The sequence below is a fragment of the Lonchura striata genome, chromosome 5 (assembly GCF_050655825.1).
Source record: "Lonchura striata isolate lonStrDom1 chromosome 5, ASM5065582v1, whole genome shotgun sequence".
Classification (NCBI taxonomy): Eukaryota; Metazoa; Chordata; class Aves; order Passeriformes; family Estrildidae; genus Lonchura; species Lonchura striata.
The window spans coordinates 20,372,977-20,397,655 of NC_140707.1; the positions used below are offsets into that span (position 1 = coordinate 20,372,977).

The 24,679-nt window shown below is 47.9% G+C and overlaps 1 protein-coding gene across 7 annotated transcripts in view; it reads left to right on the top strand.

Annotated features, from left to right (window-relative positions):
• DAGLA (diacylglycerol lipase alpha) overlaps positions 1-24,679 on the top strand; it is a 56,652-nt gene that overhangs the window by 18,802 nt on the left and 13,171 nt on the right. For 5 of the 7 annotated variants that reach the window (XM_085579974.1, XM_085579970.1, XM_077784324.2 and 2 more), the window contains 12 exons: positions 5,971-6,109; positions 6,688-6,899; positions 8,855-8,956; positions 9,416-9,554; positions 12,828-12,915; positions 16,426-16,560; positions 17,213-17,290; positions 18,091-18,215; positions 19,146-19,302; positions 19,501-19,584; positions 19,704-19,781; positions 23,655-23,735. In XM_085579974.1, the coding sequence (XP_085436100.1) occupies positions 6,015-6,109; positions 6,688-6,899; positions 8,855-8,956; positions 9,416-9,554; positions 12,828-12,915; positions 16,426-16,560; positions 17,213-17,290; positions 18,091-18,215; positions 19,146-19,302; positions 19,501-19,584; positions 19,704-19,781; positions 23,655-23,735 (1,374 nt within the window). In that variant the 5' untranslated portion in view covers positions 5,971-6,014. Of the gene's footprint in view, positions 1-3,140; positions 3,314-5,970; positions 6,110-6,687; positions 6,900-8,854; positions 8,957-9,415; positions 9,555-12,827; positions 12,916-16,425; positions 16,561-17,212; positions 17,291-18,090; positions 18,216-19,145; positions 19,303-19,500; positions 19,585-19,703; positions 19,782-23,654; positions 23,736-24,679 lie in introns of all 7 variants that reach the window. The other 2 variants (XM_077784323.2, XM_085579972.1) reach the window with 1 other exon arrangement.

Consider the following 24,679-nt stretch of genomic DNA (forward strand, 5'->3'; position numbering starts at 1 on the left):
ATCCATGGAATATTCCTTAAAGTAGGGGTCTGTTCCCTTAATCACCTCTGGTGAGAGCAGAGCTCTCACAAGGTTCTGGCAGCTGCTGTGCCTTCTTCCCCCTGGGAAGAGCTTTCCCTGCAATTTCTGCAGGCACTGCTTGCAGCAGATATTCCTGCCCCTTGGAAAAGGCAGAAAGGACTTGTCTTCCTTTGGTGCCATGGAATTTGTCCCCTCTTGGTATTCAGTCCTGGAATGGTTTGGTTTAGAAAGGACATGGAATGCTTGCTCATCCCATTCTACCCTCTGCTGTGGACGAGGACACCTCTCACTATCCCAGGTTGCCCCAAGCTTTGTCCAGCCTGGACTTGTCACTTCCAGGTTTGAGGCAGCCACAGCCTCTCTGAGAAATCCATTCCAGGGCCTCACCACTCTCACAGGGAAGGATTTCTTCCCAATATCCGATCCAAACCCACATCATGTCAGTGGGAAGCCATTCCCCTTTGTCATGTCCCTCCATGCCCTATTCCAAAGTCTCTTTCCAGCTCTCTTGGAGCCCCCTTAGGCACTGGAAGAGGCTCTAAGGCTCCCTGGAGCTTTCTCCTCTCTGGGCTGAGCCATGCCAGCTCTCCCAGCCTGGCTCCAGAGCAGAGCTACTCCATGCAAATTCCTCTGGCCAGCTTCAGGACATTCTGTATGGATATAACCCATCCCCCTTCTCCCTGGAAGGCGAGAACAATTCCCAGATTGTGAGAAACCAACTCAGAAACAGAAAGAGCCTCATTTAAAACCCTTCAGAACAGCTGGACGGGGCCCGATGGGGTTGGATCCAAGCTGGAATTGATGATTTCCTTCAAGTCCAGTAAGTGCTTGGTGGGAGCTGCAAGGGAATGATCCAGCCTGGAGTGGAAAGCCCGTATTCCATGTGGGACATGTTGGTGAGGGAAAGAAGTATTTGGGGTGACTTGATGGGACCACAATTCCATTGGTTAGGAAAGTGAACTGTTATCCTGCAGAGAGAAAAAACAGGATGCAGCACATCCATGCTGTGCCCTCAGGACAGGTGTCTCCAGCACCTGGACAAGGTGACCTGGATGTGCTCTCAGGGAGAAGGGAAGCATCTCTGCTCTGGAGCAGAAAATCACTCCTGAGGAAAAGCTGCTGTGGGAGGTGGCAGGACACAAAGCTCCTTTGGTCTTTTCCTGCTGCATTTCCTAAGAAGTTGAGCTGGGAGCTGGCAAGCTTGGGCTTGAACTTCCCAGTGGGACAGCAGGTTGGGACATTCCTGGAGAACATGGTGACATTTTAGCAAGGGAAAGGGATCATGGGAGGGTCAGCATTCCAGGACATGGTGTTCGATTTCTGTCAGCAGCAAAGGGCTCTGTCTTCTAGCGACACCTGGAACCATCCACTGAGACTTACAAATCAAATATTTTTTGTGAATTCTGTAGCCCTGAGCAGTGAAGGCAAACATCTGGCTTATTTTGAGGGAATTTCCTTGGTTGAGTCACCCTGGAGGACTCTGGAATTTGCAGAGGCCAGCTGGAAGAGGATGCTGGCAGAGATGAGATGGGATTGCTTTGTCATACCTGGGTCTTGTGAAAGTGTCATCAGGTGCCTGAGGGAGAAGGTAGGGAAGGAATATTGGGATAACCGGGCTTCCTCCATGCAGACATCCCCAAGGATCTGGCAGAGGGAGAGAAAACTCCCAGCAGATCAGATTTCAGCCTGGGTTTGGCCTCCCATCTTTTGCTCTGAAGAGCAGGAGATTGGAAACCAGGGGAGGTTTTGGGGTGATGGAAGTGGGAATCCTGAGTTAGCCTGTGGATGCAGGGATGGGGAATTGCAGGGGGTTGTGAACCTTTGGATGCAGGGATGGGGAATTGCAAGGGGTTGTGAACCTGTGGATGCAGGACTGGGAATTTGCAGGGGGTTGTGAGCCTGTGGATGCAGGAATGGGGAATTGCAGGGATGGGGAATTGCTGGGAGTTGTGAACCTGTGGATGCAGGGATGAGCAGTTGCAGGGGATTGTGAGCCTGTGGATGCAGGAATGGGGATTTACAGGGATGGGGAATTACAGAGGTTTGTGAGCCTATGGATATAGGGATGGGGAATTGCAGGGGGTTGTGAACCTGTGGATGCAGGGACGAGCAATTGCAGGAATGGGGATTTGCAGGGGGGTGTGAGCCTGTGGATGTAGAAATGGGGATTTGCCAGGATGGAGAATAACAGAGGTTTGTGAACCTTTGGATATAGGGATGGAGAATTGCAGGGGATTGTGAGCCTGTGGATGCAGGGATGAGGATTGCAGGGGTTGGAGCATTGGGCTGTGTGGGTGCCTCGGGAATCTTTGATTCTGGGAGCTTGGAGCAATTCCTGCCTGGATTTGGGTGGAGGGAGTGGGTGACTTTGGGGGTGTTGCTGTGGTGTGGGTGGGTTCCTGGCATGCAGGATCCAGGCACAGCCTTTTTCCTTCAGCTTTATTTCCTGGTGTACTTCTCCCTAAGGAGGCTTATGTCAGATGGGATGGGCTGTTGGATTAGCCTAAGTCTCCGAGGTTTAGCTGGAATGTTGTCTCACTAGCGTTTTTCTCCCTTGCTCTTTTCCCTAAGCCTTTCCCTACAGACAGCTAATTCTCCCCTTCCCCCACATCCTGCCATAGCCCAGAGCATGTCACACGGAATTAACGGCTGGAAAGGCCGGGAGAGGCTCCTCTGGAACAGTCTCTCCTTTCTGTGCCCGGGGTGGCCCCCTCTGTGTGTCCCTTTTGTGTCCCATCCAAGTCCCCTCCCCCTGGCTATTCACTGGAGAGTCCACGGCCAGGAGCCTTTCCCAGCCCGGTGCCGTGGCTGTGTCCGAGGGCTCCCGGCAGCGCTCCCGGTTCCTCGGTGGGAAGAGGGAGGAGGTTTGTGCCGCTCGAGGGCTTTCCTCCTCTCCCGGCTCCGCATCTCTGACAGCATCGCCCGCTCTCGCTCCCAAGTCCTCCTTCCCACAATCCACGTACAATCTCCTCAGAATAGGGATGATGTCACTTCCTTCCAGAGGGTGCTGGGGGGTGTGGAAGGGGGGAGTCACGACCTCTGGCTCTCGGCATTCCCGGTGGATAAATGAGGTGCAGGGAGGGAGTTGCTCTGAGGATGATGCCCGGCTCTGTCGGCAGGCAGATCCCAGTTCCCATGCCGTGCTTCCCTTTGCCGAGTGGGATTTTCAATGGCTGCAGGAAGAGTTTGCTGTTCCCTCCTGAGCTTGTGATGCCTGTCTCCCTGGATATGCACTTTTCCTGAAATCCCCTTCTGGGAGAGAAGGATGCGCAGCGGCTGGACCACATGCCATGTAAGATTCCTGCTTCCCTAGATCTTGCCCGGCTCTGAGGGGACTCCCTGTGCATGTGCTTCCCTTATTTCAGTGTTGGGAGCTTGGTGCTGCTTGTACTGGGATTCGGCTTTCAAGATCCTGGGAATGTTTGGCTCTTTCCAGCAGTTTTAGGGACAGTGTGAGGATTCTTGCTGTCGCAGAGCCGGGGTCAGTGGTCTCAGGGCTCTTTGCACTCCAGCCTTCCGGTTCCTCCCAATTCCTCTGCTGGATCATATCTTCAGCATCTTAAAACACAATTCCTGGGATATGCTGTGCTGGAATGAAGCTGAAGAGTCCTCACAGTGAGAGCTTTTTCTGGTGGGTTTTCCAGTCTCAGGCCTTCCATCATATCCCTCCTTTCCAAAGCAGGGGCAAACCCCCAAACCTGGTTTAAATTCAGGAATTTTTGGGAATAAATTGGGAATGTTCCTGCCCTGGGAGCTTGGTAAATGGAGTGACAGTTCCACAGTGAGTATTCCCATATGTGACAATGAGTGACAGGCTTCTCTGCTCTGTCCCCATCTGTTGCTGTGGATAAGGAATCCACATTGGATATTTGTTGCTGTCATTGTCATCCTGCTTCTCAAACTGGGAGAGGGTGGTGGGAACTGGGAGAGCCCAACAGGAGGGGTGAAAGAGTTCTGGAAAGCGTGTTGGTGGGATGCAGCCAAGGGATGACGGGAACGGAGCTGGGCTGGGAAGTGCTGGAGGTGTATCCAGGGTTTGTGATATCCCAGCTATCCTGGGTGGTGAATGACAGGCACGATGGGGCTGGGAGGGAGTCTCCAGATGGCCAGAGGAGTGAAGGTAGAGCTGGAATGTACCCAGTGCTCTGATTATTCTGCGCTGAGGAAGTGGGAATCCAAATGGCGTTGGAATTTCGCATTTGCTTTGTTTGTGGAATGGAGTATTTCCTTCAACTGAATGACAGCCTGGATGCAGCATGTTAACTATGGAATCTCCTGGAATTTGAGGGGATTGTGTAGGTTTTCGGTAATGGGTGGCTGAAACGGGTTGGAAGATCCATTCCAGTGGCTGTGGGTGTCTGCACAGAAGAGGAGGTGACTCTGGATTTGGGATATTCTGGGAAGTGGTGGGGTAACCACACCGGACTGCTGGGTTGGATTTAGTGGGACAGGGCAGGAATTGGTGCCATGGGCTGTCTCAAATCTAACATTTGTGTTATCTGGAAGGTTCAACTTAGTTTAAATCATGAGCAGCCTGGACTTGTGGGAGGTGTCCCAATCCATGACAAGGGAGATGGAATTGGATCATCTTGAAGCTCCCTTCATATCCAAATGATGCTGGAGTTCTATGGATGTCTTCCCCTTTCTAATTTGTTTTACCCACAGCACTAAATTAGGGGCATCATATCCAAGTGTGGGTTTTTTTTTGCCTCGTACAAGGAAGTATCAAAGGTGATATTCCCTTGGGAATGCTGTGGGAAATCCTGTTGTAAGTAATGGATGAAGACACTTTGTCCTGACCTGGCAGTGTGCTGTTGGGCTCGCAGAGGGAAGAATCCAAGAGCACTTACAGATTTGCAAGTGCAGCTTTGGAACAGCATGGCCACCACAGGCCATGGGTGGAGCACTCCAGCAGCAGTGCATGGATGTGGGAAGTGGGAAGTTGGTGGAGTTGGGAATTGAGATGGATCAACTAGGAGAGTTTGGAGCAAAGAGGCACAGGTGAGGTATAGCATTCCCTGGTAGCACAAGTAAGAGGTGGGACAGGGATTAGGGCATGGAAAGAGGGACAGGACTGATCCCCAAATCCAGAAATCCTTGGTGGCTGTGGCCAGAGTACAGACACCTGGGTTTGGCAAAACCAAGGAAAATTCCTGGTAGTGGGTCATGTGTTGAGCCAGGAAGGCAGCAGTGGGATAAGGTGTGCTGCCAGAGTCCCTCTGGAGCAGCTTGGAGTACAGCCAGCTTGGAGTGGGATGGCTGTGCTGGAGGAGGCTGGAGCACCCTGTGCAGTCTCGTGACTTTGCACCACTCCTGTTTCTATTTTCCAAAGGGTTTGGGAAGCCCTAAAAATAGGAGCACAAACAAAACCCAGGGAGGAACGGCAGTTCCTCAATCTTCCACCTTGGAATTGGTTGTGCTTGTCAGGGCTGGTACGAATGCAACGGAGATGTGGAGCTAGCAGGATGCTCAGGCTGGTCCAGGGGGAGATCTCCTAGGAGTCAATATCCTCACTGGAAGTGCTGTTGGGAGCCAGATGCTGCCACTGGCTGTTAATAGATATTTTGGCCTCCTGAGTCAAGTGTTGGGGGGAGGATTGTTTGACAACAACAGCCTGGCAGCAGGTTTGTGCATGGAAAAACACACTAATAGGGTTTTCTAGAGATTTGAGGCCAGGGTGACCTGTCCCAAATCCCACAGTGGCTGCTCACTATCACAGCCTAACAGGATTCCAGGTAATCCTATGAAGTGGAGCTGGATGAGTTACACACCGGCTTCACGTAATACTTCCCACTCCTTCAACTCCCAGCCTTCCTTCCCGAGCATGCCATGCCCCCTGGTGCTGGAAGGAAGCAGCTCTGGGATAAACCAGGATGGCTCCCAGGTTGTGGGGGTCTCCAGAGGAGGCTGGAGAGGCTCAGCAGCAGCTTTGCTTCCATTCTTTTCCAGGAGGTGAGTGCTGTGCCTGCTGAACTTCCCGGGACCTGCCAGCCATGCCAGGGATTGTCGTGTTCCGCCGGCGCTGGTCTGTGGGCAGCGATGACCTGGTTCTGCCAGCCGTCTTCCTCTTCCTCCTTCACACCACCTGGTAAGTGAGAAGGGCACAAGGATGCTTGGAATTCACCCAGGCATTCTTCTGGCTATTTCTGGCATGGAAAATCTCCCTGCACTTCTACATGGGGCCAGAAAGTTTGGTTGGGGCATTCCTGATGAGCACAAATATTTTTCCAGCTTCTGTTTTCATAGCTTAGCTCTGTTCTGAGGTCTAGCCTAGTTCCAAAGAGCCTGACCAGAGCTTCTTGTTATCCTCCTGTGCCACCCAAGATTCTCTACTAGAATTTAGGGCTGCATTTTTGTACAGAAGCTCAGGAACAACAAGCATGGAATCCTGGAATGATTTGGGTTGGAAGAGGCCTCAAAGACCGACAGCTTCCACTAGATTGCTCCAAGCCCTGTCCAACTTGGCCTTGAACACTTCCAAGGGATGTGGCAGCCACAACTTCTGTGGAGTGGTAGATCCCATAGGATAATGTGGCATGGATGAAATGGTTCTGATGGGGCTAGCAGGGCCTCTGGATGGCTTATGGGGATTTGGGGCCCAAATGAAGATTGATGTAAGGAGCTGTGGGATATTCCATGGTTTCCCTTGGCTTTCCTGCCCGGCAGGTTTGTGATTCTCTCGGTGGTGCTCTTCGGGCTGGTGTACAATCCCAACGAGACGTGCTCCCTGAACCTGGTGGACCACGGCCGGGGCTATCTGGGAATCCTGCTGAGCTGCATGATCGCCGAGCTGGCCATCATCTGGCTGAGCATGCGCGGGAGCATCCTGTACACGGAGCCACGGGATTCCATGCAGTACGTCCTCTATGTCCGACTGGGTAAGCGGCCGGAGCCTCTGCGCCTCCGTGTGCTCTTCCCTGGAGCCTCCTCTCCCTGCCTAGCACGGCTTCTCTGGCACGGCCAGATGGCTGCCAGGATGTGCCGTGCATCCCGATGAATCCATAGGCTGCGCCTTGTCACGGCTGTCAGACTGGCGGGCGATGTCCCAGATAGCCTCCTTTTCCTCTCATGGAATCTGCTCCCCTTCTGTCTGTCTTTTCCCCCCTATGTTTCTATGTTTTCCAAGGATAGAGGCATAAATCCCAAAGGTTCTGACCCCAAGGTGTTGCCTCTTGACTCACCTGATCCATCCCTCCAAGCCACTGGGAGGAAAATAGTTTTTCCACCTGCTCACTCCCTTTTTCTTCCTATAAGCAATTCCTATCTCACTCCCACTCCAAAAACTGGAGCAGGGAAGAGAATTATTCCTTGATCCCTCATTCCCTTTCAGCTTGTTTTCCCTGGGTTCTGTTGCCTTCCAGGTGCAGAAATTTAATCTGATTTTTCTGTGCCAAATGAAGGTTTTAAGAGAAAAATCTTGGGGGATGCAGAACCAAACCCATTCCAAACAAATCATCCCATTGGTTTTGCATCCCTGCTTTTTGCTGGGTTGTTTTCCTGCAGAATTTACTAAAATAGGGATAACCTTGCTTGAAAGCTCAGTCTGGAAGACTTGGAATGCTCAGTGCAAGTTATTAATGCAAACAGCAAACAAATCTCCCTCTCCAGCCTCCCAGCCAGTCTCCCTAGGGAAGCATGTAGAGCCTGGCAGTTTGTGTTAAAGCCAGACTAAGTGGGGCAGAGGAGGTAGGGAGAATCCAAAGAAAGGTTTTCCTGCCACCCAAAACATCCCTTCTTGTTCCTTAAACTCTGTGTGCTGAGGAGTGGGATTTCCTCTGCTTTCTGGATCTTGTATTCCCTTTTTCCTGTGTATTTTGCTCCTGGTGGTTGATCAGTTGTGCTGATGGAAGTGGGAGCGTGACCAGTGCGTGGGCAAAGTCCATGTGACTATCCCAATTTAAGCATGTGCTGTTTAATGCAGAGGAATTTAGGGAATTAACTCCAGTGTGAACCTGAGAATGTCTCATCCCTGCTCCTGCCCTGCAGCAGGCAAAGGGGAGAGGAGCCAAGGCAAGCAAAACCTAACTCAGGCATAAATTGGGTTCATCAGGAATCAGTCCCAGCTCTGATTCCTTGCCCAGGAAAGCTCTGTCTCCTGGAATTGGTCTTTCCAGGTCTGTATTGAAGCCTCTTATGGAAAGACTCTGTGCCAGCAGGAGAATAAGGAGGGTGAGTGGCATAAGCCAGGCTGGATTTAGTCTCAGTTCTACCAAAATTAGGCAATCCCAAGCAAGGTGCTCACTTTCTCCACACCTGGTTGCCCATGTGTTCTTTGGAATTCTGGGGAGAAAGTGGGAGGATGGGCACTTCAGAGCAGTTTCCCAGCTTTTTTGTTCCAGGGGAGCACTGTTAATCCCCAGTTTCTGGTTTGCTATCAGTCACATGCAAAACTGAGGAGCTCCTTAGGTGCTGTCTCCTTGGAACTGTTATGGGAAGGGTGGCAAAGGTGCTGAGAATGTTTGCTAAGCATAGTGAGCAGGATTAATCCTGGATCCACACACTCACATATTTTGGATCTGTGAGTCAGGCCAGCTGTCTGAGGTAGTTAAGGTTTGGGTCCTGTCATTCCTGCTGCCTCAGGGAGTCTTTCCAGCAGCGTGGGAGGAAGGTCTGGATCTCTGATTCATACCTGTGACAAAACCAAGGGCGCTGACCTATCCACGATCCCATTTTTTTGGAATTGTTTGGAACATGTCGCACTTTGGGCTCATCTCCTTACACATCCCCTTCCAAAGCGTTTTGATACTTATTCCTTGTGAAAAAATAGGGAGAGGAGGTCATCCTTAGGGAAAAAAAGATCGCTGTCATCTGAGCTGTTCCCTTTTTTTTCCAGCGATCCTGGTGATTGAGTTTGTGTACGCCATTGTGGGCATCGTGTGGCTGACACAGTACTACACCTCCTGCAACGACATCACAGCCAAGAGTGTCACCCTGGGTACGGAGCTGGAATGTGGCCTGGGAGCATTCCGACAGATTGGCGGGCATCCTTCATTCCCTCCTGTGCCGATTGACTCTGGGAAGTGGATGGGAGCTGTAAATGTGGGGCTTGTTTTCCTGTTTATTGCTCAGAACAGTCGTTCCATTCATCCGCCTGTGCTGCCGGCACTCAGGCAGGGATCTGTGTTCCCAAGGAAGGGTAGTCTGTAAATTCCGCTTTTCCCCTTCAGAATGGTTTTACTGTTTTCCTGGAAGCCTTTCCCAGTTCTCCTGGTGGGAATGATGTTAATGGTGCAGTCCCGGATACTCAGGGAGCATTTAATGGCCCCATAAAACAGCCGGAAGACTCATCCAGCTGTGGCTTAAAAGCCTTTCCAGAGGATTTCCTTTTGCTGCATGAATTTCTGTTGGGAAGTAAGGGCTGGAGCATGTGACTCCTGGTTGGTTTTTTTTTCAGGAATGGTGGTGTGCAACTGGGTGGTGATCCTGAGTGTGTGCATCACTGTGCTGTGTGTCTTCGATCCCACGGGACGCACCTTCGTCAAGCTCCGTGCCACCAAGCGCCGGCAGCGCAACCTAAGGACCTACAATCTAAGGTGAGGCAGCATTCCATGGGATCCCAGAATTCCGGGCTGCCTTGTGTGCAAGGGACCTTAAATGTCATTGAATTCCAACCCCTGTCATGTGCTGGGATGCCTTCCACTTGATAAGGTAGCTCCAGCCTGGCCTTGGATGCTTCCAGGGATGGGGCATCCACAGCTTCTTTGGGAAATCTGTTCCAGGGCCCCACCACTCTCACAGGGAAGCATCTCTTCCCAATGTCCTATCTTCCCTCTCTCAGTGGGAAGCCATTTCCCATTGTCATGTCCCAGCAGCCCCTTGTCCAAAGTCTCTCTCAGCTCTCTTGGATCCACTTTAGGCACTTAAGATCTCTCTGGAGCCTTGTCTTGTCCAGACTGAACATTCCCAGCTCTTCCAGCTTGTCTTCACAGCAGGCTAGAATTTCACAGCAGACTAGAATAGAATTTCCCTTCTATTCAAGGACACAAAGATTTAAGGAAAGAACCAATGGAGGGTTTCAGCATTACCAATGCTGTGTCCTCATGGCTACAGGCTCAAAATCCTCCTCAAGCCAGGGAATTCCAGGATGGTTTGGGCTGGAAGGGATCTTAAAGCCCTTTAAGCCATAGGCAGGTACACCTTCCACTATACCAGGTTGTTCCAAGCTCTGTCCAAGCTGTCCTGGAACACTTCCAGAGATAAGGCAACCACAGCTTCCCAGGGCAAGGTTTCTGGAAGGGTGTCCTGCTTTTTTGGGATCTTGCCCTTCTTGCCTTGCTGCAGGGAGCATTCTGCTCTGCTGAAGGGGGTTTTGGGAGAATGCATCTCCTTGTCACGTGCTGTGTGTGGGCACCTGCATCTAAAGGAGGCAAAGCCATGCAGAATCCAGCTGGATTCTACCTTAATTGCTGGATTTGTGGATCCTCGTGGACCCTGCTGACCACAACAACCTGTTTGTCCATATCCCATAGCAGTGTTTTCTGTGGAAACAGTGAGTGTGTGCTTAAATTTTCCTTACTTCAAGGCAGCATCTCCTTCCAAATCCCCTTTCTTCCTTTATTTTCCTCTCCAAAATCCAACCTTTTGCCCTGAGGTTTCTCCTATTTAGTCTTGGCCAAGGAACAATTCCATTTGTGTTGGCAGTCAGATCTTTTAATTAAGAATTGATTCCATCTTGGAGCTCCCCAGATGCAGAGAGAAAAAGCTTTTTTTCACCAAGCAAAGCTTTTTCTGAAGGATTTTTTTCCAGTAGGGGACAACACAAACAGGCTTTGTTTCCTTTGATATGTGGCTGTCTTTGAGGAATGTGGTTTTGGAGGGCATCAGGATCCAAGGGATAAAAAACGAGGCTTTCAAAAAACACTCTCTAAATTTACACATTTTTCATTGAGTTTGTGTATTTTCTGTATTCCAATAACTTGGAACGAGGGCCCTTTTGAGGGAAAACTAGGCTGTTCTAAGGATAATGCATCAAGTTCTGTGGGAAGGAGCCTGGGTTTTTTTGCGGAATGCCAGATATTCCTCCTGACCTTTCCAATATGGTACAGTGGCCTGGAATATTTGGAATTAGTGCCTAGCATGGTGATTGCTGCTTGGAATCAGGACATTCCCAGGAAGATAAGAAGGATGATACTGTGGATGTAATACTGCATCCAAGGAAAAAATTCTTCCCTGTGAGAGTGGTGAGGCACTGGAATGGTTTTCCCAGAGCAGCTGTGGCTACTTCATCTCTGGAAGTGTTCCAGGCTGGATGGGGCTTGGAGCAGTCTGGAACAGTGGGAGCTGTCCCTGCCCATGGCAGGGTGTGGAACTGGATGGGCTTTGTGGTCTCTTCCATCCCATCCCAAACCATTCCAGAATTCTGTGATGATTTTTCCAAAGCAAATCTGAGCTCCACAGCTTGCACAAGTAAATTCAAACCAACCCCAAAATTATCTCCTCTGTGGGGAATTTTGAGATCCCAGAAAGCTGAGTGAAGGCCTTGCTCCCTTAGCTGGGTTTTTCCCTCCAGGCCTGCAGCATTTATGGAGAGCTTGTTCCTGCTGTTCATGGATTTTCCCTCTGGAAGGGGAATGTTAACAGCTGTTAACAAGCAAACGCTGTGGGCTATGATGTGAAAAACAAACATCAAATGTGACTGTTCACTGCTCAAACAATTGTTTCCAAAGGATACATTCCCAACTTCTCCCTCTCGCTGAAAGAAATCCTTTCCAAGGAATAGATGAGGAAGTTCTCTGCCTGGCTGGATTGTGTCCCATGGTAGTTTTCCTTTCCCAGTGGCATCGTGGTGTGTGTGGGCTGGGAAAAAGAAACAACCCAATAAAAGGTTTGGCTCTCTGTGCCAAGGCTTTTCCAAGGAGTTTTGGAGCCACTACTGAATGCGTGGAAGTTTGGTGTTAGGAAGAAAGAATTTGGGAAAAGATGGAGGGAAAACAGCTCAGAGTACACTTGGTTGTTGAACCCCACCAGGGAAATTCTGGAGTTCTTTGGAATCTGGTGGAGCAAAGCCCTACTGCCACTCATATTCCCATTCCTCTTCTGAAAGATTATGGAGAGCTGTTTTCAGATACTCAGGCAGGAGCTGATGGAACCCTGTGGAATCTACTCCTATTTCAATCAAATATTACTTTGCCAGCATCTTTTCATTCCAGGTAGAACCCACTTCCTGGGCTTAGGCTTATCCTGATAGATACCCTGCCAGAAAATGGAGTGGTGTTTTATTTTGGATTGCTCTGACCTGTATTAAGTCTCTGTTTCCCTAAAAAAATGAGGAGCTGTGGACTTCAGGGAGCTTGGCACTCTGGCACAGAATCAGTCCCTACTTCTGTGTCAGGGAGTGGAACACAATGATCCTAAAAGTCTCTCCAACCCAAAGCATTCCATGATTCTGTGATTGGGAAAAATTGCATGTCTGAAATGCTCAGGGTCTCTTGTGCCATTCCCACTCCCTCATCCTGAGGTAACTTTTTCCTCTGAGTGGTTGCACATCCTGGCACATGGAGCAGCTGCCAGATGGCAACAGGAGCTTCATTCCATGCATCCCATTCAGGCAGGATACCAGGTATCCAGTGTTTGATCCTGTGGATTCCCACTTCTCTGGAGCATATCCAGGGAAGGGAACGGAGCTGAGGCAGGAGCTGGAGCACCAGAGGTGGCTGAGAGAGCTGCAAGGGTTCAGCCTGGGGAAGAGGGTTGGGGGGAACCTTATCCCATTTTTCCAGGGACAGCACAGGCCGTGCCACTCCTTGTTGGATCCTATGCTGTGTTCTGCCTCTCCTCACATTCCTGCTCTCCCCTTTTTTTCCCAGACACCGCCTGGAAGAGGGACAAGCCAGCAGCTGGACACGCAGGCTCAAAGTGTTCCTTTGCTGCACACGGACAAAGGACTCCCAGTCGGTGGGTACCAAAAATGTCCTGTTGGGAATCAAAATATCAGTGGGAGAAATCCCTATTTTTTCCTCAGGTTAGATTCACATTTGGCAGCACTTCCTGAGCAGCTCCCATTTCCCTTTATCAGCCCCTTCCTGAGCACTTTCTTCTGTTACTTCCATCAGTCTCACACCCTTAAGGAGGAGAATTTGGAAATGGGAAAACAAAACCTGGAAGGATCACCAAAATCTTTCTGGATCTCCTGACAATCAAAAACTGTCTAATCCCTAGATCCACGTGAAGATCACAGGGAATTTTCATGTGCTGCCATTGGGATTTTCCATTGCTGTTGTGTAGTAGGGAAGGGTATAAAGGCCTTGAAATTCCTTCCCCAAAAGTTATCATTCCATTCTCCTTAGAATCACTGAGAGCAGGTTTGTGCCTGAGGGTGGGATTCACCAGCATTCCTGAGGACCTGCTGGAGAGGCAAGTCAAACTTCGGCACTGGAAAAATCTGCTTTTGATTTTACTAATTTGGTTAAAATTCTGAGGATCTGAGGACTCCTGAAGGAACCAGCAGAACCAAGGAATTGTTCCCAAAGGGAGGAGAAAGTCATAAAAATCAGGAGATTTGTGTACTTGCAGACACTGAGCTCTGAATTAGTTACAACCTCTCAGGGAAAAAGCTGGGATTTATCAAGGACATTCCAACAAAACCAGCAGTGGCCAAAAAATCCGCCCAGACGTTTAACTCCAGTTAGAAGGGCACGGAAAATGACAGGGAAAACACCAAGGGACCAACCACAGCTGCCATGTCCTCACTAAATATAGCCCAGAGTTCGTGCTCCAAAAGGATGCAGCAGGAAAAGGAGCACATTGGAAGGGATGTGAACGTGGAGAGGAAGAGCAATGAGACTGGGATTGATAGCTCCAAAGGGAAAATGGAAAAATAAAGGGAGAGTCAGGTGAATGTTTGTTCTTCCCAGGTGATGAATTGGATTAACAGCATTTCTTAGGGAGTGCTGTGGAATTATCCACTGGTGCAGCTTCCAGAGTGTGGAAGGCTGCAGGAATTGTCACAGTCAGAAACCCAGCACCATGTCCTGGAATGCTACCTCTCCCAGGATCCCCTTCCCTGGCTGAAATGCCACCATGTTCCCTGGGAATGTCCTTCTGGGAAGTTCAAGCCCAGGCCTGCCAGCTCCCAGCTTATTTGCTGGGGAAATCCATCTGGAAATCCATCTGGAAAACAAAGACCAAAGGAGCTTTGTGCCCTGGCAGCTCCCACAGCAGCTTTTCCTTGGTGCTCCAGAGCAGAGGTGCTTCCCTTCTCCCTGAGAGCACATCCAGGTCACCTTGCCCCGGTGCTGGAGACACCTGTCCTGAGGGCACAGCATGGATGCTGCATCCTGAGAGAGAGAGCCCTGACAGACACCTGAATGCCCTGAACAACTCTCATTTTATTCAGGATTGCAAAGTATTCCAAATATTTTGAGTTCTTTTTAACAAACTTTCCATTCTTCAGTGACTGTTTCTCTTTTTTTTTAAACTTGGAATAAAAGTGGATTCCAAATGCCTCACATTCCTTGTGCTGTTGAATTTCCACTTTACATCCAGCTTTTGAGCAATATCTAGCCTCTTTTCTCTGCAGGAACAAGCCCTGATGTTGTGTCCTGGCATGGCAGCGTGTGGAATGAATGAGCACGTAATGGATCAGAAATGAATCCGTTGCTGCCTATCCCAGACTCCATGGAAAAAAAAAAAAAGTAACAGCAGAGGATCGTTGTCCTCTGGGCTGGAAAAGTGTTTTATGGGTGGACATGGCTTTGGGGAAAGGATCTGAGGTGAAGTCTGAAGACTCAGAGCCTTCAGGGTCTGTAGCAGAGCACTCCACCAGGTGGACAAACAGGAATAATGTCAGGTGTTCCCACAAAAAGCTGTTCCTTTGGAGCGGAAAATACGCTCTGAACTTCCATCAGGGCTTTTTTTGTCAGGGCATCCAGGGCTGCAGCTGCCACTTTGGATTAATGGGTGTTTGTCCTGTTTCCTTTGGAGGCTCTTGGCATTTCTTGTGAACTCACAGGAGCCACACTAGGATTGATGAGGTCAGGATTTCAAGGATACTGCGGTTGGAATGCTGTTGGCTTTCCAAAGGCACTGCTGGCACAGAGAGTTGGCACCTGGAGCCCCAGTTCTTAATGGGGATTTAACTGGCTTTTGTAGGGAAGTGAAAAATGACTGAAAGTCATCCCACATGCCAGGAGTTTGGCAGGGATAAAAGGATGTAGGTCATTCCTGCAGGGAAGAGAAGGGATTTGCTGTCTTGATGGTCAAAGAAGGGAGAGGAGAAATCCCGTCCTGGAGTGCTCAGGGTTTCCACAACACTCCAGTCTTGTGGGTTTTGATGCTGGATAAAGGATACTATGAAAACACAGGATAAAGGTTTAGGTAAGGCTGTGATCATCCTTGTAGCAAAAGTTTTGGATGGCAAGAGTCAAATATAGACCATTGGTGGGTACAGCTCCACGTTTTGTTGCTCCAGCCTCTGGATCATCCTTGTCTTTAGGCTGGAGTAATGACAGGTCAGCACTGACCTACATCCCTCTTCAGCCTCCCAAAATATTCCCCTGTGAGATCTTGTGGGTTTCTTTTTCCTGTAGCACAGAGCAAAAAGTGGGAAAAGGACATTTCTCCCCAAAATATCTTTGTCCCTCTGCTCCAGAGCCTTTGCTTGACCCTCTCAGGTTACTTCCATTTCTGTCCCTCCTTTTTTGGGTTTGGTCACCTTCATTTCTGGGAATTCTGCATTCAGTGTCTCAGTTTTTACTTTTCATGCCTTTATGCTTGATTGTCATCCAAAACAAACCTGGAAAAGCCTGGCAATATGGGCAAAAGAATCCCAGGTCTGGGATAAATTTGGGCAAGTTAAGTCTGGGCGGAAGGATCCCAGGTCTGGAGTAAGTATAGGCAAGTTAAATGTGGGCAAAATGGTTTCAGGTCTGGGGTACATTTGGAGAAAGGTTCCCAGGTTTGGGTTAAGTTTGTGCAAGAGTATCTCAGGTCTGGGATAAACGTGGGAAAACGGATCCAGGGGCAAAGTTAGAGTTCAAGAGACTCTTACATAGGACAAAATCAGGTTTTTTTTCCTCATGGAATGGCCTTTATTTTGCTTTTTGGGAGAAAGGATGACTCCGAGGTAGCACTAGATTGGGATTTGCTTGGTTTTCATCCCATTTTATCTGTTTTGTTTAATATAGAGAAAGCCAAAACCATTCCCTTTCCCTCCCTTTGTCCTCTGTGAGCTGTTTGGATGTCGAGGTGCCCACACACGGCACAAATCCAGCCTCCGAGTGGAACTGTGGAAAATAAACAAGACACAATAATCATGTGATTAGTCCAGATTTGACATTCCCTGCAAGAATCTTGTGGCTGTTTTGGAGGCTGAGCTCCAGAAACGAGTTTTGGTGTCCTGTTTTGAGGCTTCCCACACCCAAACTCCTCCTCCTCCTCCAACCTCTCTCTCCCTGGATTTTGCAGGATGCCTACTCCGAGATCGCCTACCTTTTTGCGGAATTTTTCCGAGACTTGGACATCGTCCCCTCCGACATCATTGCAGGGCTGGTTCTTCTGCGGCAGCGGCAGCGGGCCAAGCGCAATGCCGTGCTGGATGAGGTGGGAAAACCTGGGAATCTCTTCCCAGCTGCTCTGGGATTCCCTGGGAAACAGCTCCCCACCTCATTTCTAGGCTGCTCTCACTCGCTGAGGTGGGAAAGAAAAATAATGGTGACTTCAGCTCTTCCTGAGTTTTTCCCTGTCTAAGGGTTCAGCTAGTGCCGAGTCAAGTCTGGAATCTGGATTGATCCTCTCCAGACTGGTGATACAGGAGGAGCTCTTGATCCCAAAAGGGTCTCCAAGGGGGTTGTAGGTTCTTGGAAATGAATGTGAAGATTATTCCCACTCTACAAAGATATGGAGAAGACTGCAGCAATCTGCAGGGGGAAAAATTCCTAAATTTCCAAGCCGCTACTGAGGCTTGCAGATTGTCAAGTCAGTAGGAAATGGATTTATCTTATTGGAATTTTTCCCTTGATTTGGGATTCAGGAAAAATTCCCAGTTTTCCAAGCTGCTGTCAAGGTTTGCAGATTGCCAGCCCAGTAGGATATTGATTTATTTTAATGATTTTTTTTCCGCTTGAATTGGGATTCAAATCAGGCAGGAATAAAAGCATTGGAAGTATTTGAGGGGCCTGGTTGGGATATTTGAGAGTGAAATTTTGTCTTGCTGTCACACAGAAGAATTTTTCTGTGTATTTGTGACTTCCAGGCAAACAATGACATTTTAGCTTTCCTGTCTGGAATGCCAGTGACCAGGAACACCAAATACCTGGATTTGAAGAATGCGGTAAGTCCCTGGGATGTGGGATCCTCCAAACCCACCTATGATCCTTGTTTTCTTTTCCTCACTGGCTTCTCTTATGCTTTTCTGCCCCTCTTTGAAATAATCCAAGGAATTCCATGGGAATGGAATAAAACTTCATCTCTGGAGGCTTGTGATATTGCTGTAAGAGAGTCAGCACTGTTATCCCTGATTTATTCCAGATTTTGATTCATCCCTGATTTTGGTTTATCCCTAATTGATCTCTGATTTAGATTTGTCTGATTTATCTCTGATTTTGATTTTCCTGCCCAATTTTCTTCCTACCAAATTTTCACCCCTTCATTATCCCCCTGCCATTTTCCCCTTCAGCTCTTCCTCCAGTTTACCTCCAGTTTCTTCCTGATGTTTCCCTGATTTTTCCTGCTGCTTATCCTGCTGTGTTTAACTCCAACCCCTGATCCAACTCTCCAGCTGAGCTTTTATAGAATGCAACTGCTTCACATAACCCCAAATTGGCTTTGTGACCCTCTCCAGGCATTCTCTGGCCTGCTGGAAAGGGGATATTTAGGGAGCTCATTTCCAAATCTGCAGGAAGCAGCTTCCTTGGCAGCGTGGTGGGACAGCCAGAGAATTCCTCAGGAAATCAGGCAGAGAAATCTTTGGGAGGGGGTGGCTCTTGCCTGGCATCCCCACCTCGCTCTCCTCAGTCACCGCAGCGCAGCTGGGAGAGGGGGCTGGCGCTCGGCACATGCCTAACTATGGAAAAAGGGAATGGGGGGGGAATTCCAAGAGATTCCAGGCTCAGGGGGTTCTGTGTCTTCCAGCAAGAGATGCAGCGGTACCGGGAGGTGTGTTACTACATGCTCTTTGCCTTGGCTGCCTATGGATGGCCCATTTACCTCATGAGGAAGCCCACATGTGGACTCTGCCGCCTGGCCAGATCCTGCTCGTGAGTGCCCACCCTCATCCCTTTCTTCCTGCCTGGTTTTCCCATATTTAGGAACACCCTTTATTTTTCCCCACGTTTATTTGGTGCTTCCTCCCTTCTTGATTTCTTTTCTGCCTTTTTCTCCTTGTGTTTTTTTTCTTTCAATCTCTCTGGGCTTCATATTCTAAAGGCTTTCTGAATTCCTTCCAGTTCCTAAACCAGCCTGTCCTCTGCTCCATCTTCTCTGGAGCATGGAACAGCCAGCAGAGGCAACTCACCTGGCACAACACCAAGTCCAAAAAGAGCTTCTTGGAGCTCAAAAATCGGGGAGTTGACATTTGGGTCCTGATTGAAAGACCTCCAAGATTTGCCTGGCTTGGGCTGTGCTCCCTCAGATTAATTGGATTTTTCCAGCTCAGAATTTTTGCCCCGGTGCAAGGGTTTGTTACCAGCTGCCAGAATTCTCTCACTGGATTCAATCTGGGGATGAGCTTTTGGCACTTTCTTGGCTATTGGGAGGAATGTGATTCCTTGGGAGTACTTTTATTTGTGAGAGAGAAAGAAGGAAAATCAACCCGCGCTTCTCTTTTTATTTTGGGATGATCCTAAACCCATATTTTTCCTATAAATAAACCTGGAGCTCGGTCATTGTTGGCTTTTCCACGTTGAAGCACTGGAAAACTGTGCTTCCAAGGATAGTATCCTTTGAGGAGCCATCCCACCCCACCATCCTTGGCTTCCTTGGGGACTGGCTGCCTTGTAGCTCTCTCTGGTGCTCAAAAGGAAAACTGCACCTGATCCCGGATTTTGAGGCTGTTTCATGGTTTAATCTTTCACTTGGCACTCGCTGCCATAGGGATAAGGTTTAGGAGGGTCCGCCTTTTCCTTTCCTCTAGGAATACCAGTCTAAATCCAGCCTTTTTCCCTCAAAGCCGTGCTTCCTCCCCGCAGATGTTGCTGCCTGTGCCCGTCGCGCCCGCGCTACGCTCCCGGCGTCACCATCGAGGAGGACAATTGCTGTGGCTGCAATGCCATCGCCATCCGGCGCCACTTCCTGGACGAGAACATGACCTCTGTGGATATCGTCTACACTTCCTGCCACGATGCTGTAAGGACAGTCCCAGACCCTCTTCCCAAGGGGATTTACCCTCTTCTGGCTGTAGTGGGATAAAGAAGGGAAATTAAGCCTTTTTCTCTTCCATTTCCATCAAAAAATTCTGTCATTTGGACACAAATCCTGTCACACACTCTGCCTCCTTTTACCTGAGGATAATCCAACAAGAATGTCTCTCCCGATCTCTTCCAGGTTTATGAAACCCCTTTCTACGTGGCTGTGGACCACGACAAGAAGAAGGTGGTCATTAGCATCCGGGGAACTCTGTCCCCAAAGGTAAGTGGGATATGCAGTGGCCTCCTTGGTGGCTATTCCAGAGAGTTGGAGCCCTTTCCAGTTTGGAATCCTGACTTGGATTTGACTCACCTGAAGCAAGGTGACTGCTTTTCTTCCAGGATGCCCTGACAGATCTGACGGGGGACGCGGAGCGCCTGCCGGTTGAGGGGCACCATGGAACATGGCTGGGACACAAGGTGGGGAAAACAAAGGGAAAACGATCCCAAACCAACCCAAAACCAAACCAAACCCTGTAGATTTTTTTAATTATTTCACTTTTAAATTATAAACCCCTGAATGGTCTTAATTACTTGAAAAAGAAGTTACAGAAAGGGCTTTGAGGTGCTAAATAATTAGTGGGAGCAGTTAAAATCACTGGGCATGTAATTAAAAACTTCATACAATTAGAGAACTCCAAATTAAGAAAGGCATCGTGGAGACCCACAATGAAATTCCTGGAACCACTCAAATGACATTTTCTTCCAACAACCTTTAAGGAATTTTTAATCAAAGCCTGAGAATGTGCTTAAAATTCTGCTGTGATGGGAATGTCCTCAAAGGATAGTGGAAGGACTCGGATCCGTGAAATTAGATGGGTGCTCTGTGTCTGCAAGCAGCTCTGGGCTGGCTAAATCTATTTATTCCAGAGCTGACCTTTGCCCCTGTCTGGCAAAAAAACAGTGTGCTGAGTTTTTAAGATGATCAGGAATTTGGCAGCTTCCAAAGCTGCAGTGCCAAGTTGGGAAAGGGAAATCCAGAGTGAAGGTTGGAAGGAACAGAGCAGTTGCTGGAAGTGCTGCTGGGGGGGATGAGGTGTTGCTCAAGGTGGGATGTGGAGCTTGGAAGTCCTTGGAAGACATGAGTTGGGAACTCCAGCTTGCCTCATGGTGTGCTGCTGGAATACCAAACCTCTTCCCTCTGCTTTAGGAAATACAGTCATGGAATCCTGGGATGGTTTGGGCTGGAAGGGACTTTATAGATCCTGTTCCAATCCCTGCCACGGACTGGGACACCTTGGAGGATGGCTCTTGGAGCAACCTGGATTGGTGGAAGGTGTCCCTGCTCATGGGACAGGCATGGGCTTTTAGGTCCCTTCCAATCCAAACCACTCCAGAATTCCATGATTCAATGAAAATCCAGGAATAGATCCTTGCAGAAACTGCTTTGCTTTTGATCTTTATATGAAAATATTCTTCCACTGGCAACTTCCATGTAACATTATCAGTTTATTCCCTTTGTTCCAGACAGAGCTTTTATTTGTCCTTTGTGTTATTTCTTTTTTGGGATTGCTGCCAGGAGAGAAATATTCACTTTCTCTGGAATTATTATCAATATTAATCTGCAGACAATAATGTGCTGTTGATTCCTGAGGGAAAACTAAAGGAGATAATGGAATTTTAAATGCATTTTTAATGTCCAGGAGTCAAGTTTAATATCCAAACAAATCCAGTGTCTCACTTACACATTTAATTTGGTAACAAGGACTTGGCTACGTAGGAGCTTTCCCAGGATTTGTTTCATTTGGGGTGTTTTCCTACTGATTCTGTCCCACCCATCCCCGGGGGTGTCCGTCAGCCATCCTAAAATCCCAAGTCTTGATGTTTACATGAAATTTTTTATCACTCCACAGCTCCAATGTCACAATTAAAAAAATATTTATCAGGCCTCTGAGCTATTCTGGGTCAAAAAAGAGAGCTGGAACTAAAATTTAGGGATTAGAATGCCAAAAAAAAGGGGGGATTATAACTCAAAGAATTCAACTTCACTATTTTTGCAATAAAGTCCACTGATTTTATAACAAAGTTAATTTTAAAAATAATCCTCAGCCGAAGGGGTGAATCCAGATTTAATTGTTGAACTCCCAGGACAAAATTAGTGAAAATAGGATGTTATAGAGCTTTGTTTCCTGGTGTTGAGCCAAGCAGGAGGACAAGGAGCTGCTGGAAAGTCCTAGAAGTTCAGCCATGATCCCAGTAATGAGAATTTCCAGCATTTTTCTCTCATAAATAGACCCTTCTGAGGGTTTTCCCCCCAGATCTCAAATATCCCAGAACAGTTTCGTGCCTTTGGGATGCAAAACAATGCAGAATATTTCCATTCCCTTTCTCTAAATCCTTGATCCATTTGGTTATTTACATGTGAACTTGCAAAATTAAGCCCAAATAGTTTTATTAACTTGAAATTGGATTTGTTTCCTAGAGAATTTATGGGTGCTACATCCCTGGAAGTGTCCAAGACCAGTTTAGATAGGGCTTGGAGCAACCTGGGCTAATGGAATGTGTCCCCGTCCATGGAATGGGATGATGCTTAAAGTCCCTTTCAACCCAAACCAGGATTCCATGAATTTTAGGGAATTTTTCCAATGGAAAATCTAAATGGAAGTTTGCAGTATCATCCCATAGTAATTAAAATCCCTGTCTCCATTAGGATATAATTACCAAAAACATGTCCCAAAGGCTGACTAACATCCCATCAGTGACATCACCGTGGATTTGGGTCACGCTCTCTAAAAATAGAATCCCAAATTCACAGTGGGAATTTAGATCAGTGGCCTGCTGCTCACTTCTCATTAGGATTGGGAATGGAGATTCTTCTGGAAGCTGGGGAGCTGCTGGGAGCTGGGATAAAGCACAACCACTTTTTGGTAGTGGCAGCATCCCATGTATCTCATTTCCATGGAGTGGGGTCTCCACTGTCCTGCTTCCCTTCTCAGTATCCAGATTGGGATCAAAGACATTTTGGATACTGAGGACCTGGAAAATTCCATGGTTCTTTGCTTTCTCTTCCTCACTGGCTTCTTTTATGTCTTTCTTCCCCTCTTTGAAATGATCCAAGAAATTCCATAAGAATGGAATACAACTTGATCTCAGGAAGCTTGGTGAGGTGATATTGATGCAAGACAGTCAGCACTGTTATTCCTGATTTATTCCTGATTTATCCCAGATTTAGATTTTCCCGCCCAGTTTTCCTGCCAAATTCCTGCCCTCTCGTTTCCCATCCACCATTTCCCCCCTCAGCTCTTCCTCTGATTTCCCTCTGATTTCTCCCTGATGTTTCCCTGATTTTTCCCCTCTCATTATCCTGCTGTGTTTAACTCCAACCCCTGATCCAGCCCTTCAGGATAACTGAGGTTTTATATATTCTTATTGATATATTTTTTCTTTGCTTGTGGAGCCAGGAATCCTTTCATATTTCTGAGATGGAGAGTGGGCCCCCGATAACATTCCCATTGTACTTAGACCATTTTAAGATAGGGATTTAAAGGAAAACAGCCAAGGAGATGATTTTCTCCATTTCCCTCCATTTTTTGGAGTTCAGGCTCACTTCCCATTTAGTTAAACTGTAGCATCATCAGGAATTTATGCAACAAACCAAATTCCAGTTACTTGTTTATAACTGCGCTTGGAATTGTATCAACTACATTTGGAATCACCACACAGATAGAGAAACACTCCTGAGCCAGAGACAAGGAATGTTTAGACCCAGATAAGGTCTTTCCCATCTTCCAGCACTCATTGACTTCTAGGGAATAAAAACATTTAATAATTTGGGATGAGTGCCCTCTGACAGCCAAATTCCCTTAATATTGATGGTTGGAGAAGACAGGAACTAATTCCTAGTGCTGCCACTTTTCCCTTTGGTGTTTGTATTATTATCTCTATTAGAATGATTCACACTTTTATTCCCAGATTAAAATGGGAAACTCCTTCCCAGATTTACCTGGAGTAGGATAATTTGGCTGTAAAACCACCAGTATTTAGAATATCCAAGTCTATTTCTCTGTTCTGCTGCACGTCCCTTGGCCTGAAGTACCAAATCCACAATCCTGTGTTTAAGGTAATTGGATTTGGAGTAGTTTTCCCTCCAAAAGTCCAGAAATAGGCCCTTGGAGTGTTCCTTAATTAAGAACTGCCTTTACTCCTTCAACACCAAAACTTTGGAAATGCAGAGGAATCAATTCTCCCTCCATCCTGGTCCATGCTGTGGGACATTCCAAAGCTTCCTCACCTTCTGGGTACTGGATGTTGAGATCCTATTTACATGCTGTTGTGTCTTCCTGCTTCCCACAGGGAATGGTGCTGTCTGCTGAGTACATCAAGAAGAAGCTGGAGCAGGAGATGGTGCTGTCCCAAGCTTTTGGGCGGGATTTGGTGAGTATGAGTTGTCTCTGGACAGAGGATGAGATATCCATTAAAAACTGGGTTTTAAGGGATTTCTGTGTCCCTGAGTCTGTTGTATTCATTTCTCAGCTCTTCCTTTAATTCCTGGATTTCCAGCTAGTTACTCATTGCATGGAAAGGCTTGGGTTGGAAGGGACCTTAAAGCTCATCCCATTCCACCCCCTGTCATGGGCAGAGAACATTTCACAAGGTCAGGTTGCTCCAAACCCCATCCAGACTTCCTGCAAGGCTTTTTTATTTTAGAAGCAGCAGTAGTGCAGAGCTTCTGATTATTTTCCTTTTCCTGAGGCAGGAAGTCCCACATGGTGGCAATGAAGGACAGAGAGCATTAAAGCCAAATCAACAGGAACTAAAATCCCATTTTTATGGAGATTTTCTTTGGAATGCAATACTGACTGTCCCTGTGGGCACATTCCTGGTGGCAGGGAGATGTCACAGGACTCAAGGGAGATGTTGGGAAGCAGCTTCCCTTGGTTCATATGTTGGAAATCGTTGCTGAAGTGTTGCCTTGGGATATTTGGTGGATGGAGGGAGAGATAAACCAGCTTTTGGGGATGGAGCTTTATTCTTCCCTGCCTAGAAAGGGAAAATGGGAATTGTTCCTATTACTCAGGAGGAATATTTCCTGGCTTTAGGTCCATAAGTGCCATCCCAGGTCCCACCAGCCCAGGACCTGTTTCTGACAGTTACCAAGGACAGATATTCCAGAGAAAAGTGTCCAGTGAGGTTTAGAGACACTTTCTGTGTGGGCTTGAATGTTATCAGGAGGGACAAAAAGCTCCCATCAAATCCTAAATAATTCAAACAGCTGGTGTGCTTTTCCTTTTTCTTCCCACCTTCTTTTTTTCAGGAAAGTCCCAGTAGGCCAAATGTAGAATTCAGGAAGTGAATGAATTCCAGCTTCCAGTGAGATT